A 19,010-nucleotide genomic window follows, 5' to 3' on the forward strand; every position below is an offset into this window, starting at 1 on the left:
TTTCACTCCATCTTCTGCCACAATGGCGAAAAACAATCTGGGGATGGAGCCGATGCCCATGCGCACTGTAGTCCAGGGGAGGAGCCACCTATCTCAGGATACTTCGAAGACTCTTCCAGGACAACAATGTGCAATCATCCGAGCCCAACACTAGGCGGCGATCTAATGCTAAGATATGAATGTTAGCAGCCCTACATGCCAAGAACAGATGCATACTGGTAAGTAGCATATTCATTCTTTCCATAGGATTGCATGGACTGCTTTTTCCTAAAAATTGTTCTGCGTGGAGTTGATTTTGTATGAAACATTGAAAAACTGCAACCAACTAGAAACAGTTTTGTGAGAAAGTGCCCTCTTTCTTGCATGGTGTGCCCCCACTTTTTGCTGAATTGCTGATGTGCTTTGACTGAGTGTGCCCTAGGCTCCTACCAATCCGGTACCCAGGGCCTGTGTTCCTTCCCTAAACCTGCATTGAAGCCTAAACCCAATTGGCATCTCTGGCCACGTGTCAGCCCCTGGTAAATGGTACCATAGGTACCCAAGGCACTTTGACCATAGAAGGCCCCTAAGGGCTGCAGCACTTATTGTGCCACCCTTAGAGGCCTAGAATCCTGACACACACACAATGCCTTTGCAGGCTGAGTGTCTTGATGCAGAACAAAACAAACAGTCGACATGGCATACATACCGGAGTGCCGTGCTCACAAAACACTACCCTGGCATACATCAGTCACCCCTGTAGCTGGGTGCACTATGCCAGTACCCAGGTCCATTCCTGGGCACTGTAAGTTCAGTGCTGCCATAAAGAGTATATGGTGGTGAGAGGTGGTCATCACGAACTCCACAGCACCATAATGGCTGCATTGAAGACTGGGAATTTTGGTATCAAACTTCTCAGCACCTTAAACCCACACTGCTGCCAGTGTGGGATTTAATATAAAATGCACGACAGAGGGCATCTTAGAGATGCCCCCTGAAACTCGACCAACTCCCAGTGACCTGACTGAGTGGCTGCCTAGGCTGCCACCACCAGACATGTTTCTGGATCCCTGGGTCGAGAGCTTGCTGCTTTCAGGGGCCTGAAACAATGCACATCCTGGGGCGAGGTGCCAAGCCTCCTCCCCCAGGATGGGCAGGGTTCACGAAGGAGAAGCTTCAAAGGCATGCCGCCTTTGTGAGCCTCTCCAAACAATTTGCTGCTTTCAGCAACTGCTCCCCACTGGTTCTACCCCCCCACTTTGGCTGGGAGACCCAGCGGGAAAAACAAAGTGAGGAAGAGAGGTGTGCCCAACTCCACCCCTAAGGTGGGAGAGGTGAGGTTAAGCACAAACTCGAGTTCCCGCCATCTTGAGGATGGGGGAACCCAGCCAACCAGGGACAGGCTCTTGCCCTCCTCCCACTGGAGAGTGGCAGAATAGGGGGTGTACCCATCCCAGGGAAGGGACCCATTGGTCCCTGCCCTTTACCTAGCTGTAACGCCCCTAAATGTAGTATTTTTGGGCACCCTGAACGTTCCTTCCTCAGATCCAGCAACCACAAGAAAAGCTGCAGAAGAAGGACGAGAAGCCATGCAGAGCTACCAAGAGGACGACGCCCACTGAATTGGCCCTAGCCCTACCGGCCTGTCTCCCCTCAAACCTGCTCCAGCAAAACCCTGGCGTGTCCAGCAGCCACAAACCTCAAAAACCCCAGAGGGCCTGCCTGTATTCACGTTCCAAGCTGTTTCTCCCGTGAACACCGGACGTGTTTGAACTGCAGCTTCTGGTGCTAGCCAGAAACTGCTAATCAAGCCCACTCTGCACCCGCCGAGCCCCGCCCGAGTTTGAGTGGAAAAACAACACGAGGAGGCCTCCCGGTTATCCTGACTCATGATCCGGCGACCCCTGACCTGCCTCAAGCCTCCAGACGACACCTGTAGCCTCAATCCAGAGGACCCCCTACCGTTGCCTGAGCGGGTAAGAAAATCCGATGTTCCAGGGCCCCCCTGCACCTGACGCCCCACGGCCTTGTATGCTCAATCCTGCGGTGCCTAACCAACCCTCTACATCCCTACTTACCCCTCGAAGTGGTGATCACTCCTGGAAGATCCTCGTCCCGAGCCGGCAGTGTTTCTTTGTCCTGGAGAATCTCCATTGAAATCAATAAGGCACCCGACCTCAAAACAGCACCCTGCACCTGACTGCCCTAGTGCTGCTGAGGGTGCCCCTTTGGTGCTAACTTGGTCCCCGACTTGTCCTTAGCTTAACCCTGGGAGCTTTGCTCCCACAATCCCATGGCCTGCTTGCCAGCAGCCACCAACCAGAGTTCCCCTATCCTCCATAGGATAACATTTGACCTCAACACTCTGCACCCGGCCGCCCGAGTGCCGCTGAGGGTGCAACAGTGCATCACTGAGCCTGGGAGACCCCCCGAGTCTAACCCCAGAACCCTAACTCCAAAGACCGATTACCTACCTGGAAACCAATAACCTCTTTTTCCTCATAGAATAACAATGACACTTTTTCTCCCATAAAGTTTGTGTAGACTTTTGAAAACTACAAATATTCCTTAAAAATCAGCCGAATAACCAAAACACATTTTTTTCAACTGTTTTCAGGGCATGTCCCAGTGCTGAATCTAGGTATCCAGCACGGAGTAAGAAAAAGTATTGTTAACATAACTTACCTGCTAAGTGAATTTCCTCCCATAGGATAACATTGGTGATTCTATGTGAAAAAGTTTGTCTCAACTTTTGAAATGCAGTAATATTCTTTAAAAATCGTTCTTCTAACTAAAACGCATTTACTCACCTGTTTTCAGGAAATGTCCCAGGGCTGAAACTAGGGTTCAGTCCTGTGTTAGCAAAAGTAATCTGAAAAGTAATTAACTGCATTTTACTTAAAAAGTCCATTCATTCGAATGTACTATACCTGTAATGTGTTGCAAACTGCTTACTTAAAACTGTAACCAAAACCAGTACAAGTTACACTGCAATTTTGAACTGTGTTCATACAAGTAATTTACTACTTAAAATTATTCTTATCCTTACCTGTGCAAGGCTTGCTTGGTTCTAGAAATAAAACAGTATATTTTTTATACAAAAACAATTGGCCTAGAGTTCAGTTCCTGAGTGTGTGCATCCATTTGCTCACTGAGTCTTTCCATCAAATGCTTAACACTGTCCTCTGAAACTGCCTTACTACTCGACCAAGCTACCACTGTTAGAGTAAGGTTATATCTAACTTTAACCTCTGCCAAACCCCTGGAGACCCTTGGACTCTATACACACTGTACCTCACTTTGGCACAGTATATATAGAGCCAGTTTCTTACAAGCTTTACTTCTCTTTTCTCTAGGAAATGTCCCAGTGTGATATCTAGGCATATCACACTGAGCAGGAAAAGTAATCTGTAAAGTAATCAAAAGTCATCTAACTGTAATTTCCACTGTATTGAAAACATTTTCAAATCAGTAACAAAGTCACTTCCATTCAGCTTGCTTGTATTGTTCAACCTGCCTTGAAAAGTACCATTTACACTTTCCTGTACGAGGCTTGCTTGGCTCTAGAAAATAAATAAATAATATTTTTATACAAATCAAATTGGTCTGAGTTCAGTCCTTCAGTGTGTGACATCATTTGCTGATTGAGTGTGTACAACATATGCTTAACACTAACCTCTCATAAAGCCTTACTACTTGCCCAAACTACCACAAATAGAGAGCAAGGTGCTATCTACTTTTACCTCTGCCTGCCTTTGGGGTTCTACTTGACTCTATGCACACTATACCTATATTTGGTATTGTATATACAGAGCCAGCTTCCTCCACCTAGGAATTCTCATGCACCCAGGAACTCTGGGAATTCCTCATTGGCAATCTCTACATACCTTGCACAGCTTTGTTCTCCCTGAAATGGGTACAAAGTCTACGGAAGGCAGGAATGTCACCGAAGGCTTAGTCCCACGATTTCACCCTCGTTTACCGTCATGGCATGTCGACACTCTTTACTGAGCCCACCTCTTCAAGGAGCACTTCTGCAAGGCTTCCTATTTCTTTTGGTTGACAGATCGATGGTGCAGGCAGACCAGAAACCCTTTTTGTGTGTGTCTATATCCTCCTCCCCGTGCACCACCTCTTTATTCCTTGTAAGTCTCACTCCTTTCTTTGCCTCTTCCTCAGCCTATAGTGGCTAATTGCTCACTTGGCTGGATGAAGGCCTGGCTTGTGGCGTCCGCATCCCTCTCTTTTCTCCTGCTGTATCTTGGAATGGGGATTGTCGTGCCTCATTTTTCAAGGCAGGTCACTAGTGTGCTTAGTCACCTACAGTCCTTTTCATTGTTACACTTTAGAGGACTAAGAGGGTAGCCACCTTGTGAGGCAGGCAGCTCCAACAAGAGCAGACATGGTGTCTTCGGTGGTATTGCTGCCTCAAGGTAGCCCAGAATGTGAATGCTAAAGAGGGGTTTTCATGAGAATACTTCCATACTCTCTTAATGGTTTCTTCAGCGCTGGGTGTATTGCTGTCATGTAGCTTCTTTAGTCCTGTTAAAGGTAGTTCGAGTAGGTGCTGAATAAATGTGCATGTTTGTGTTCACCCTGCTACTCTGGAGTGGAAGTGGGTTGGTGGGCAGAAGAGGATGTTTATAAATAGTTCTGTATACTAGTTCCTTCCAGTGCCAGGAAATGTCTTTATCCTTTAGGCAAAGGTTAGTTTAGCTGTAGCTTTACTTTCAACTTATATCTCCAAAAGCGTTAATTTTATTCCAGCCTGGTGTCGTGTACATGAGGACTTTGCAGACATATTTTCCAAGGTCATAGCGGTGGTGGGAGAAGAGTCGTTGGACCTCATAAGGATGTGCAGCGACAGCAGGCCACTTCTAGCACACACATGTACACTTTATACTGCATCCAGAGTCCTTCTGGCATACAGGAATAGGCATTGGTGTGGAATAAAGACACGGGCAAAGCGACTTCCCTTTTGAGTTAGAAGATTCCACAAGAATACATTACTTCCCTATAACACTGACAGTTCTGCATGGGTGAGTGAGGGGGTTTTGAGCTGATGTATTGAAGGGACAGTTAAGTACAAGAATAGATGGGTTTATGTATGTGTGTATGTCGTTTTTTTCTGGGGATCCTGGCCAGAGAAGTGACAAGTTTGCAATTCTATGGTGCATTTCATGCAGCAGTGCCAGTTGTACATGTGGAGCCACCCTCTTGAAAACGTGTCAGTTCAACAGCACATGTCATGTCAACCATGCAACACTAGCACATATGTTTTCTACAATCCCAGAAAGTCCCTTTTGATGGACATGGGATTTTTGCTGCACCTTATATTTTTATTTTTTGGGGGTTAACGTCTACACTATTGGCAGTTGAAAAACCACCTCAGGGTGTTCTTCTCATCAGTTCATTATTTGCAGTACTTGCACATTGAGAGGTGAACCATCTCTCACTTGGTCTGTAAATGATAAAAAGATTATTAGTCCCGATATAGCCTGTTGAACAGATGTTTTTTTTTCTTGCAAACAGATGTGGGATCAGTGGAAGGGCTGGCATACCACAGAGGATGGGACACACTCTACTGGACCAGCTACACAACTTCCACTATCACTCGTCACACTGTGGACCAGAGCCGGCAGGGAGCCTTCGAAAGGGACACCGTGGTTACCATGTCCGGAGACGACCACCCGCGGGCCTTTGTTTTGGACGAATGTCAGAAGTAAGAGCAGGATGGGGTAGTTGGAGAGTGAGGTCATTTAACACAGAGGGAGGGGGCTGCTTATGTCCAGTCATGGTCTTTTACAGTTTAGGGCAGAAGCTTACACTTCTGCTGCCACCTGTTCGTGTAATGGAAGCCTGAATAGCTTGTGCCCAAATTGCACTCTCTTTTTTATTGAAAAATTAATTGCAGGTGCGCTTACAGAATTTTGCCTGTACAGCGCTCTTTGTACTTAGTATGTGTTTGTATGTATGTTTGTCTATATCTGTTTATTATTGCTGGACGTGCTCCGAGGGAGGCTTTAAGGCAGTAAGATGTTTCGGTGAGTTAAGCACTTTTGCTAGCATCTGATATGAACTGCAGAATTCAGGCTTCCGAAAGGGTTGGCTCAGCCTTCTATTGTCAACAAATGTATTACCATTAAACCGGGTACTCTTAATGTGTACTCTGTACTCTTAACCTTGCTTCTTAGTAGTCCTTTTTGATAAGGTTGCATCGGATTGAATGTTGAGAGCTCATTTTGCTCAGCCTGTCATAATGAGGCCATTTAGATCTCCTGGTGGAGTACTTGCCAGTTATTGTAAAGCCCATTTGGTAAAATGCTTAGTCTTCGTTTTGTTTGGTCGTATATTGCGAAGTGTTGGTCTTTATCTTTGTGTTCATAATACTACTTTTGATTGGTCGGCTTTGTAAAGGAGGATTGACCTAATATTCTCCCTCTTTGATTCACTCACTCTTCCTTTTCTTGGCTGGTCATTGTGATTGTTCCACTGGTAGAAAGTGTTTGTATGTATTTAGTTGTGGGTATTTATAGATCTAGACATAGGGGCAGTGGGGCACTGTAGAGCACAAACATGTGGCACACATGTGGGGTTGTAGAGCCAGGAGGGCCTATTAACACAGCAAATTAGGGCTAATGTTACTTTAAAGTGAAATAGTTGGACAGATACTGGGGGAGATGGATTAATTATTTTATGGGAAGCAGAAGTGTGACTTTTGCATCTTAAGTTTTTTTGACAATTTTGAAATTGAGCCTACCCAGTTCAGAATTGCAGACCATTCAGGTACTTCTGTAGTTACTCGTGATGTAGGCAAGATGTTTCCACGTAAAAGACCTTCTAGATCACACATAATAGGTTAAAGTAGATGTTTCATGAGAGTACCTCGTTATTTTAATCCCAAGAGATGTCTCTTCACATATTGTAATCAGAGGATCTTCCATTATCTTGGTATGCATTTTAAGCTTTACTATTGCAATACCTTTCCACTATATGCTTATATTGTGACATCTTTACACAGCACACATAAATTAGTTTAATTGTTTTTACACATTTGATTCATTACTAGAGTTAATTTTAAAGCTAATGTGAAAAAAATGCACATCTTCATTGAAAAATTAGCAATTTATCACAGAGTAAAGAGGAATTAAGAATTCTGTCCGTAGTAACTGACCGTGGATTCTGCTGCTTAGAAAATAGAAGGCTCCCTGACTATCAGCATTTCACCATTGTCTTTCAGAAGACTCCTTAAGAATCCTCCTTAAGATGCCATATGAAGGCCTGTCTCTTCACTCCCAACTTCTTCAAATAGGACTACATTGTACTTTGAAAGACTATGAGCCTTTTTCACATTTGCAGTTGAATGTCCACCAGTCAATTCCTGTTTAAATGCTTTAGGTGACACGGTCGAAACAAATAATTTCTAGAGGTCTTCAGCACAACAAACAAAGCTAGCCTGTTCCAGTTATACATTTCATAGACTGCTGTTAACTAACCAGCAATAGGTACTGTAGGATAAAACCCTTACATGCGTCTAAAACATAATCCTCCTCTTTGATATTCACAGCGTGATCACGTTGAAGTGAAAGCTACACCACATTTAACATCATTGTTGCGGATGTAAGATGTCCGTTTCAAGCGTAGCAGTAAAGATAATCAGACGCATTTCAGTATAGTGACAATCTGATCCTGATTGTGTGACTGGCATTAACAGTATCCATGTTGATAATAACTTCACAACAATCAACTGTAATGTAATGAAGTGCAGGATTAGCATCACATTTTGGTAACGTTTTCTGGGAAGCAACGATGAGTGATTTAAAAAGGACTAAATGTGATTATTATAAAGTTCTTTTGCATGCATTGCTGACCTACTGCACGTTTTTGTGAACTTTTCCCTTGATGTTCACAAGAGATCAATGTTCACTGCCTATTAACACACATTCTACACCGCATGTAATTATTAAATAGCTTTAAGATTTTTAGTCCTTTTTTTTTTAATAGTTACACTGGGCCAGAATTGTATAAGAAATAGCTAACGTGTATAACTGAGTAAAAGGTCATGGGACAGGAGTGATGAGGTGCTCTCATGACTAAGAAATAAATCTAGTAATATTTTGTCTGAAAGTTATTGGGCCCTTTTACTCTGTGAGACGATTAGCTATTTTTTCTAATACATGAAAAGGTTGTCAGTGCAGTTACTTAATGGTTATGAGATGTGCATGGCCATCTCTATCTTGGCGAACAGTTGAGCTGCTGCATGAAGCATAGTGCTGGGATGGCAGGATACATTCAGCGAAGATGGGTGACAGGGCATTGACCTTGTAAGAGTGCGTTAATATGTGGGTCTGAACAGTGGAACAAATGTTTTTTGAAAGGCTTAATTTTGCGCAATAGGTTCCGCTGTAATTAGCTATCTGTTTTTTTCTTTTTTTAAAAGGTCCTTAAAGGACCATACTGAGATGAAGTCCATGGCCAGAGATTCACCATAAAGGAAGAAGTTGTGGAAATCCATGTAATAAAATCATTTGCTAATTGGATATTGGGTTGCACCATAATTGCATAGGATATGCGAAGTCATGGTTGGATTATGTTTATGATAGACATCCACGTTTCAGTAATCGTCAGGCATTGTGTGAGTTAATCCACATCACTTGTTTTGTGCAAAAGTTCAGATTTAACCAGATTATCTGGGCTTTCTTTTTCCAGGTTATTGAATGACAGGGCTATGGTTCTAAGGATTTGACTCAAGGAGAGAATCCTCCCAAGTTCATATAATTAGGATTGCCTTAGATTTTAGGTTAAAGTGTATTGTCCTTGAGGAGGATGACCGCAGGCTTAGTTGGGTCATTGTTAAGGCTGACAATCCAGGTTTCAATTAAATCCAGGCATGATCCGAGTCAATTATTGCAACTGGTTTATGGCCCTTGAGGTTTAATTAAGCTTTGTTGGCATATTTGTGAAGTCCGATGACTTGGATTGTGAAAGTAGGCCTAGTTGCTCCCTATAAAGGTTACAGAAAAGGAAGTCTATGAGAGACTAGACTAGACTCGATTTCCGTAAAATGTTATTGCCTGTAGTATGGAGGCTGTTTTGTACCGCCAATTAAGAAGAACAATTCCATTTTAATTGAATCTTCATTAGCATATGCTTGCTTGGCCAACTGTTCAATAGAAGAGTGTATATAGGACATGCACGTATAATCACCCTGAGAGAGATAGAGGAAAATTAACCAAGCATGTCTTCTCATCAAACTGCATGTATCACAAAAGGTACTTGGGTTGCAGATCATCTACACTACAGTTCTCTACAGAAACATCACTTAAAAGATTCAAACAAGAAATTGAAGAGGTTGCCTTACCAGTAACTTAACATGGCATGCTTCATCCTTGATTACTTCCCCACACCAGAGTAAGACTGCCACTCTGGCGAACTCAACCTAAGAGGGAGTTCTTAAGATGTTTTTAATCAGGACAACTGCAGGGGTCCAGGTGAAACGTGTAAAAATATCTAAAGATAAACTCTAAAATGTCCTTTTTATTCATTGGTACCCTTCATATGATTAAAAAGCGGCGTAAGTGGTTGTATGGTTTAGTGCAATGATTTACCTAATCGCAAAGGAGTGCCAACATGCATCGACTGGTAAGGGCGCCTATATAGGTTAACGGTCTTCTTCAGAGCTCCGGAACTCCCTTACTAGCTACTGCATGCATTTCATTCTGTGGTTGAGTCTGCCAGAGTGGCACGGCCTTACTCTGGTGTAGGGAACTTGCGGAGGATGAAGCATGCCACCATAAGTTGCAGGTGAGGTGAACTCTTCCATTTTTTGGTGTTTATTTTTCTGATTTGCTTTTAGCGAATCGTAGTGTAAACAATCCACAACTCAAGTACATTTTTGTGATAAGTGCATGGGAAATGCACCTGGTTGTTTCTGGGAAGAGTTCTGTCTAAAATTCGGAGAACTACTTGTATGGCTGATCGAGTGAAGAAGGGATCTCCTACTATTGAAATGCTAAACATGTTTTTCTTGGTTGGCCATTGGGTAATAGTGGTTTCACAGGGGTTACTTGATTTGCCCCAGTATGCTAGACTAATTCTCTCTTTGGCTTGGTGCCCCCAATCCACAGTTTGATGTTCTGGACTAATTGGAATGAGCAGCATCCCAGCATCATGAGGGCCACGCTCTCGGGAGGTAATGTGCTGATCATCATCGATAAAGACATCAGAACCCCGAACGGCCTTGCCATTGACCATAAAGCTGAGAAGATCTACTTTTCTGATGCCACTCTGGACAAGATTGAACGATGTGAATATGATGGTACACGGCGACATGTGAGTTTTAGTGTTGTAAATATGTATGGTGTAAAAATGGAAACATCAGTTGTTCACTGTGCAGTCCCAATTATGTGCTTCCCGTGCCTATCACAATCTTGTTTTTTTGTTGTCCAGACTAAAACAGGCATTTGCAATGCAATAGGTCTCGCAGTTGCAAGAGTTTAAGCTATTGGCATTGTACATGACAATGCCTTTTATTTATGTTTTAAAAACCAACACGTAAATTAAAGGCATTGCCAATTACAATGCCAATAACTCAAACTCTCACAACTGCGAGACCTGTTGCATTGCAAATGTGAGCAGTTTTTTTGAGTGTTCAGTGAAATGTTGTTTAGTCTCTGGTGTGGCCAACAGTAGAGCAAACTTGAATAGTAGCTTTATGGAATACAGAAATCATTTTGACTGTTCTGTCATCATGGCACTTGAACAAGCTAATGTATGTGCATTGTGCGTATAATCAGGTCCATCCCCAATAACATTTTTCAAGTTTCCTAACCTAGATCCAATCGTAATCAAATATGAGGCATCTGTTGTGAAACATAGGACCCCCGGTTGTTAAACCAGAACTAATTTTTAAGATGAAAATGTAGAGGAATCATTAAATAGCTAAGGTTTCTGAGCCATGATGAGCATAGATCAGGGGTGTCCATGTGGGACCATGAGGGCTGAATCCACCCTAGGTTTTCAGGAGATATATTTGCATGCGATACATCTCAGTGCAACTAATTTAAATAATGGTGACCATACACCATCATATTATACGCAGCATTATATATGAGAGGGTTATTTATCTATTGCCCCCTGCAAAGGCACCTACTTTTGCCATGATTGCAAGTCTTAATTGGAGGAAACGACCTACAAGAGGTACGCAAATTCAAAAAACGTAGCGAGTTTTGAGGTATTCACCTTCCTATAAGAAAATTGTCTACCCAGAAAATGCCCTCGCCCTGAACTCGTGTGCCCCCCAACTGAGTTTTCATATTTGTAAGTGCTCCCTTAAGAGCGTGAAATTATACCAAACCGTGTTTCATGAATCAAGATGGTGAATTTTTATGTGTTTTTTTTTTTTGTAGGGCTGAGCCCATCTTAGGGGCAAAACAAACATTGCAAGTCGGTTCCGTACGTGTTAGGGGTGATATGCTAATGTGGGACACACTTGCTGTCTTCAGTTCAGATTCACACAAAATCTGTTTTTGTGTAGAAACGAAAAAAGGGTATTTGTAAAGTCACGTTAGGTAAAAGGGGGTGGAAGAAAAAGCATATCAAAAACACTTATTGATTTTCTTTCGGTCAGTTGTCAGTTACCAACATTTTACCTTATTTGCCTATTTTCACTCGTGCAACAGCAAATTAGGAGATTGGCTGGATAAGTAATTTTTGTATTTATTATTTTCAAAAACACTCGACTTGATTTCCCAAACTTGGTGGCCATGAATTACTCGATTTTTTGCCAATAAATTGTTTAAAGAAGGAGCTATACCGATTCTAAGCCCTGGAATGAGCAAGAGCCAGGTTGACACGCGGTAATGGTGCTCAGTGTTCTGATTTGGAAAGATGAAAGGCTGAGGTGGCCCTTATTGAAACTCTTGGCCGACAGGTGTCAGAATCAAACACTTAGATCAATGACCTCTTCGTTATTACCAAATATGTAACAATTCAGCTTCATTCTAGCCCTCAGGCCGGCCAGTCTCACTGTCTCTATCCTTCGGGTTCAAATAAAGATGAACATTGGCCGCGTGCATACAAACAATGGGGCACTTTTGGACAATATTCTTCCTTGAGAACACAGCCCTGTGTGCTCTTTGGCTCCACACACGAAAACAGCAGCGCGGGAAAGCAGTGGTCTGGGCAGCTTGTGTGATCTTCTACACCGAACGGAGATCCGCCCGCACTTTCATCAGGACGAATATTATATACAATACGGGGTGTCTGATTGTGAAGGTGTTCCGATCCAGACCGTGCCTAACTTTGATCCCTTCAGAAACTGCACATCTGGAGCTTCCCTCTTCTGCAGGTTTTGGGGCAAATAGGGCGATTGTGGGCGCTATTTTCACGAATACCAACCTATTATTAGACAGCCCCATCCCTCTACCCTGGAGTGACCACTACCTGATACCCTTTACTTGGTCCGCACCGACCAGCGATCGGTCTGAGGCTTCCTTAAAGAAAGTTAGTCGGAATTGGTCTAGGATTCCTGTTGAGCTGGGAGCAGATATCCTCAATAACACTCGACCAACTCTAAAAGGGGACCCAGAATCGGCGAACCTTGAACTTAATGGATGGCTTGAAGCCTCCTTAGACGTGGTGGCCCCACAGAAGCTTAGGAACAATAAAAAGGGTCTGAAAAAGATAGCATGGTATACTCCTGGCCTTGGAGAACTAAAACTAAAGTCTAAACAAACCGAGAGACAGTGGAGGAAAGATTTCTCAGAGGAAAAAAAGCAAATTTACAGAGAAGCTGTAAAATTGTACAAATTGGAAATCTGCAAAGCTCAAGCCAAGTATTATGTAACTAAAATCTCTTCAGCCTCTAATGCCCTGCGTGAGCTGTTTAGGATTTTTAAAACACTCACTACCCCTGTATCACCATCACCACCTGTAGCTGACACACTCAAACGCTGCAGTGATATAGCAGAATTCTTACACACCAAGATTCAATCCATTTATCTAACCTTTCCATCTGCAACAACCCCCCAAAATTCCCCTCAGATGGACAATGGGGGTAGCCGGTTAGCAACAGATCTGGCGGTCTTTCCACCCTTGGATCTGGAATTTCTTAAAATCCACTTGAATAAATTAAAATCAGGCTCCCCGAGAGACATGGCCCCACCTACTGTTCTGAATCAAGTTTCCCATACAATCGCCCCTACTATATTAGAACTCATTAATCTATCCTTAAGCACAGGGAAGGTCCCATCCTCATGGAAGCAAGCCATGGTGAGAGCACTGCGTAAAAAAAGCAGGAGCCGACCCGGAAGTGTTCTTGAATTATCGCCCCATTTCATTGCTGCCAGGGATTGCAAAAATCGCAGAGAAACACGTTAATTTCATCCTGTCCACATATCTGGAAGAGAACGGCTGTTTTCACTCTACGCAAACAGGATTTAGACCCCAGCAGGGCACAGAGACAGCCTTGATCGCTGTCACTGAGGAAACAAGAAAAAGTATGGACTCTGGAGACTCGGCAGCATTATCCTCCTGGACCTGAGTGCAGCCTTCAATACCATTAATCATAATCTGCTGATCTCTAGGATTAGAGAGGCAGGGATATCGGGAGCTGCACTGAGGTGGCTGGAGTCTTTCTTAGACGGCCGCTGATTCCAGGTCTTCGAGAAAAACTGCATCTCCAGAAGCATGCCCTTGAGGTGTGAGGTGCCACAAGGCTCACCGCTAAGCCCCACCCTTTTTAATATTTATATGATCCCCCTGGCCAAAATGGTTGAACTTTTTGCCATTTGAATCGTCAAATATGCTGACGACACCCAGTTGATAGTATCCCTAAACCAACCAGGAAACAGTCCAAACAATCTAGCCAATTGTCACAAAACCATCGGAGCCTGGATGGAGCGCTCCTTCTTTCAACTAAATGGAGCAAAAACAGAATTGATTCTTCTGGGTAAACATCTCCCAGTGGGGTCCACTCCCCTATGGCCTAACTGTTTGGGCAGGGCACCTATGCCCAAAGACCAAAGAAAAAGTCTGGGAGTTTGGCTGGACAAGAAACTAAACATGAAGGTCCAAGTGCAAAAGGTTGCAGGATGCTGCTTTGGATTACTAAGGATGATGAGGAAAGTTTTTCCGATATTGTCCTGGGAGGCTAAGAAACTAGTAGTCCAAGCTTTAATCCTCTCCTGTTTGGACTATGCAAATGCCCTTTGTCGGATCACCACGATCCACAATAATGAGACTCGAGGCGGTGCAGAATTGCGCAGACAGACTGCTTCTGAATATTCCCCGCAGAAAATCATCTCGAGCAGCTATAGCTTTGCTGCACTGGCTGCCTGTTGCGGAGAGGATTCAGTTTAAAGCCCTTTGTGTCACCCACAAGATTATGGCTGCCAAAAGCCCGCCAATTTTACAGTCAATCATTGTCATCCCAATAGAGCTCTGCGCACAAACGCTTGGCCATTGTCCCAAAAATTCACAAGACCAGAAGTGGAGGCCAACAATTCTCTTATGTTGCCTCCAGAAGGTGGAACACTCTTCCTGACTATATTCGGTTGGAAGAGTACTATCTGGTCTTTCGAAGGCATTTGAAGACGTTCGTAATCCCATCCAGTTATGGCGCGCACTCACAGGCTAGGTTCTTAGCGCTGGGAGGCCTTATGGTAGCCATGCGCTTTATAAGTACCATTTTCATTTCATTCATTTTTTTTTCCATTTCTATAGGGTTTGCAACAAGCTTCACTCTTTCTCATAGCCGGAAACAATTGTTTTATACTGCGCTTTATAGCCCTGGTCTGCCATTTCCAAGCACTGTAAATAACTGACATTATTGTATTCACCGATTTCAGGGCTCTCCATCTCGACCTTTCAGTATCCACTATTGGCAGAATGAGTTACCTGCACAGGATCACACATCTTGGTCAAACGTTGAAGCCCGGATAAGAACCGGCACAATAGTTAAAACATATCCTTGATCGTACCCTGCAAAGATTGTCTTTGAGACAAAGAGTGCACCTTCCTAAATATCCGTTCAGTCAACACGCCCGGGAGGTAATGCTCTTAGAAGTGTGTTTAATGAAAAATAATCGACTTGCTCCTGAGTTTGGCGCTGGCCCATTCCTAAACTGTGAAGGTGTGAACCTGTCAGAAGGGCGAAAGCGTGGCCTGAGTGAATTCACGTCCTTGGTGCGCCTGCGTACGTGACTTTCATTTACCACAACTCGGAAAATATGGAAACAAGCTGTCTCAGTGGAGCCGACGGGGGAGGGAAGGTGAAAGTGCGCGATGCGCCCTTAAGCAGAAAGCAAGCACATTTCATCCATGACTCGCATTTTGAAGTATACTTCCGTCTCGTAAAACATGTGCGCGTCCGGTGCTGGAAGGGAGACAAACCATGTGCGCGCCCGGACAGGCGATGTGCATGCGCGTGCACATCGCCTGTCCGGGCGCGCACATGTTTTGCGAGACGGAAGTATACTTCAAAATGCCCTTCCCTTCCTTTTCCTTCCCTTCCCTTCTTTCTTCTTTCCCTCCTTCTGGAATAAAACACCAAAGATACCGTCTGGTCTGAACCAATAAAACTCTTCTACCATATCAGCCATACAAGTGATTGCATAGTAGTATGATGTCTTCTTGCAAGCTCCACATGTAGAGTTCCCAGTGACCAGCTGGCAAAGTCAAAATTAATGTGAGCTGATGCACTCTGGAGGGGGAAAGCCAGCCAGCCTTGAGCCTTCTAGAGAAAGGGGTCTCCCCATTAAGAATTCAAACTGGAATAGGATGAACTTCCTCTGAGGTGTTTTACTTAAAGTACAGCAACCCCTTTCAGATGACAAGAGCTATGTTGATGGTTTACTTTAATTTTAAGTGTGTTATTTAATTATCTATGTTCGAAGCCTGTGGCAAATCCTGATCGCTCCCAAGAACTCTGCTAGCTTGAGAATGCCAGGCAGCTATTGCTGATAGAAGGAACGTGTGACACCATTGGATCACTTTTGCATCCATAAGATGTGCTTGGAAATCATAGAGTGAATATTCGACCCCAGCGTGGCGTTGTGATAGTCAATATCGGATTCTTACAAACACCTGCGTTGCAGAGAAGACCAAGCTCTTTGCACGTCCAATCCTTTATCTGTGTTCACTTTCCGATGTTATGACTCCTCAAGGACTTCATAACAAAACAGAATTCCTGAAGCTATTACTTATTGTATCATCCAAAATGTTACATAATTAATGACACAACCTTTATTGTCTGAAAGGACACTTAAAGTTATGGTGTTTGTTAAAGTGCAAACAGAACAGTAAGCTGTTTGAGATTTACAAAGTGTACCCTTAAGAGTCCATGTTGGCATTTTGTTCAGGCCTGATTTTATTTCTTATTCTGATGTCCTGTCTTGCTGAGGATCCATGCTTCCTTGCGGTCCTACTCTCTGTGAACCAAGACCGTTTTTTTTTTCATTGCCTTTGCCACATAAGTAAAATATTTGACTTTTTCCTTTGTTGGTATGAGAGCATTGATTTCTCAGCAACACTGAACTTTTGTGGCTTGGGCCTCATGTACAAAGGTTAACATGTGGTTTGGGTGTTCTGTAATAGGATCCCACGAATCATGTACCTTTGCTAGCTTGAAAGGTGCCTTTTAAATCTCAAAAATACTTTTCCACTCAGTATGAATCTTTGTCTAATCCCTTTTACATTTTTACTACCCTCAGTTCATATGCACCTGAGAAATCTCCCTATCCTCAGGTATTAACAATGTATTATGATGCAATGTACAGCATTTTGCTCTGGGGCTAGGCTTTATGCCCCCAATTAATATCATTAAAAAAATACTTGCAGCATTTTGGTGTGGCCATTTTACAGCTTGTTTATCACGTAGCATGGTCTTAAATATTACCATAGCAATCTAAGGCCGCTCTCAAAGTAGAGGGACTTCACTTGAAGTTGTCACTCAATATTACTGATGCCTCCCAACTTCAGGGCAGTCTTTTGATGTCAAGCAAAACACCAGGAGGCATCTGGGAGGCCTCTGCAGAGTGTCAGAGGATATACACTAAGGAACTTCCTAGGACCCGATCCCTTTCCTGATCACATTTTGGGTTTCACCAGAGAAAGCGATGTCAGCAAAATTTATACTTAAGAAAAAAAGCTTAAAAACTCCACGTCACTCTTCTTTGTATGCTTCTGATTTCCCGGTGCCTCCCGCTCCTTTCTGCTTCCTCCAAGTACTTCTAATGTCTCTCCCTGGCATTGAGCAAGGACCTAGTATAGCTTCCTGTCTGCGGCCAGTGTCCTTCCAATGACCTTGTGTAGGAAAGTGGGTTTCTGTTGCAGTAAGCCACCCCCACACTTTTGGCCAGACTACTGGTGCATTTTGACTTGATGTGCCCTGGGTCCCTGCCAATCAGGTCCCCAGGGCCTGTGTTCTTTCCCCAAAATTAACCTTTTGGAAGCCAGAGTCCCCGTCCCGCACCACTGTCACCAAATGTGAGACCCGGGATTCCTCCCTCAACGTTAGGCCAAGTAAGGACACCGTTTGAGATAGCCCTGCTCACCCCCTTAGTAGCTTGGCACGAGCAGCCAGGCCTATCTCCAACGCACGAGTGTACAGTATATGCAACCACGCTCGCAGCAACCCACTGGTGACACCACAAATGGACTCCACACAAGTTTGATAAAACTAGTATAACCTTTATGTAAAAAGATTTACGATCAGACCACACAATACAAAAGCCAACATATAATAAAGGGTAATATTAGTTTCGGCTGGCTGGAAGGTTCAAATCCCAACCACCACTTTCAAAATGCTATGCTGGTTGTAATGCTAGAATCACACATGTTGCAATTGGCAAACAATAGTGCACTGCGTAACGATACAATCCTGTGATTGGCAAAGGAGAAATAATACAATGTGGAACGATAGACCCGGTACCTTGCAATGGGAGCACTAATGCAATGCGTACCGCTACAATCTGAAAGAGACATGAAGATGTCAGGGAATGAAACTAAAACATGACAACCATAAATTACATGTCCTGGAACGTGAATGGTCTGCGCGTGAGAGGAAGAAGAGATCGCATCTTGCAATATCTGAGAGACTCACAGGCGCAGATCATTGCGTTGTAGGAAACTCATCTTCTTAAATCAGAGGCTATCACTATATTAAGAAAACCAAGGTGGATAGATAAATTCTGCTCCACAGATCATAACGCGAACATAAGAGGGGTAATATTCATTTTTTAAAAATGTGTAAGAGCGCAAATAGTGGAATGTAAGGAAGACAATACAGGGAGATGGTTAATAGTTAGTCTCTCTCGACGGTAAAATCAGGATATTGGTAGGTTACTACGGTCCCAAATCAGATGATCCATCGCACCTGGACGCCGTAAGAAATCAATTAATATCAGTCCAGGAACCAATAATCTGGATGGGAGATTTTAATATTGTTCTAGACCCCTGATTAGACAAATCAACAAAATCCAGAACTTGTAGCTCCGTTAAATCCAGAGAAACCCTTAAAACAATCGTGAGCCATCTGGGATTGGCGGATTTCTGGAGAGAAAGAGTCTGCAATAAACCAGGCATGTCCTTTAGGAACAGTCGTTTTAAACCTAAATCTAGAATCGATTACGCTTTTTTTAGTTACTGTCTAAAGGATACTCTGGTTTCAATAGATTATATACCATCACATCTTTCAGACCACTCTGCATTAAAATTTACTCTAAAATCTGATAATCTGGTTAAACACCCATCTTGGTCCTTTGACCGGACACTTCTGCTTGAGGAGGAAGAGGTCAAATTTCTGTCGGACGAGTCTCTAGCCTTTTACGATATAAACAGAAATTCTGCAGGCCCAACAGTTGTTTGGGAGGCCTTTAAGGCCTTCCTTGCAGAGCCTCTTATAGGCGTAAATTATATACTGAAAAAGTAAAGAGACTAGAACAAGATATGAAAATCTTAGAATCAAAGATTGACCCGTCTTTAGTAACATCAGAAGAACATGAAAAATTGGCTGAGTTAAAAATCCAACT

The 19,010-nt window shown here is 43.4% G+C and overlaps 1 protein-coding gene across 1 annotated transcript in view; it reads left to right on the top strand.

The window, feature by feature from the left end:
• The window catches only part of LRP1 (LDL receptor related protein 1), a 1,472,234-nt gene that overhangs the window by 666,661 nt on the left and 786,563 nt on the right, over positions 1-19,010 (top strand). The window contains 2 exon segments of the mRNA XM_078688974.1: positions 5,512-5,701; positions 10,107-10,311. Of these exon segments, the coding sequence (XP_078545100.1) occupies positions 5,512-5,701; positions 10,107-10,311 (395 nt within the window).

The sequence above is a fragment of the Lissotriton helveticus genome, chromosome 1_1 (genome assembly GCF_964261635.1).
Source record: "Lissotriton helveticus chromosome 1_1, aLisHel1.1, whole genome shotgun sequence".
Lineage (NCBI taxonomy): Eukaryota > Metazoa > Chordata > Amphibia > Caudata > Salamandridae > Lissotriton > Lissotriton helveticus.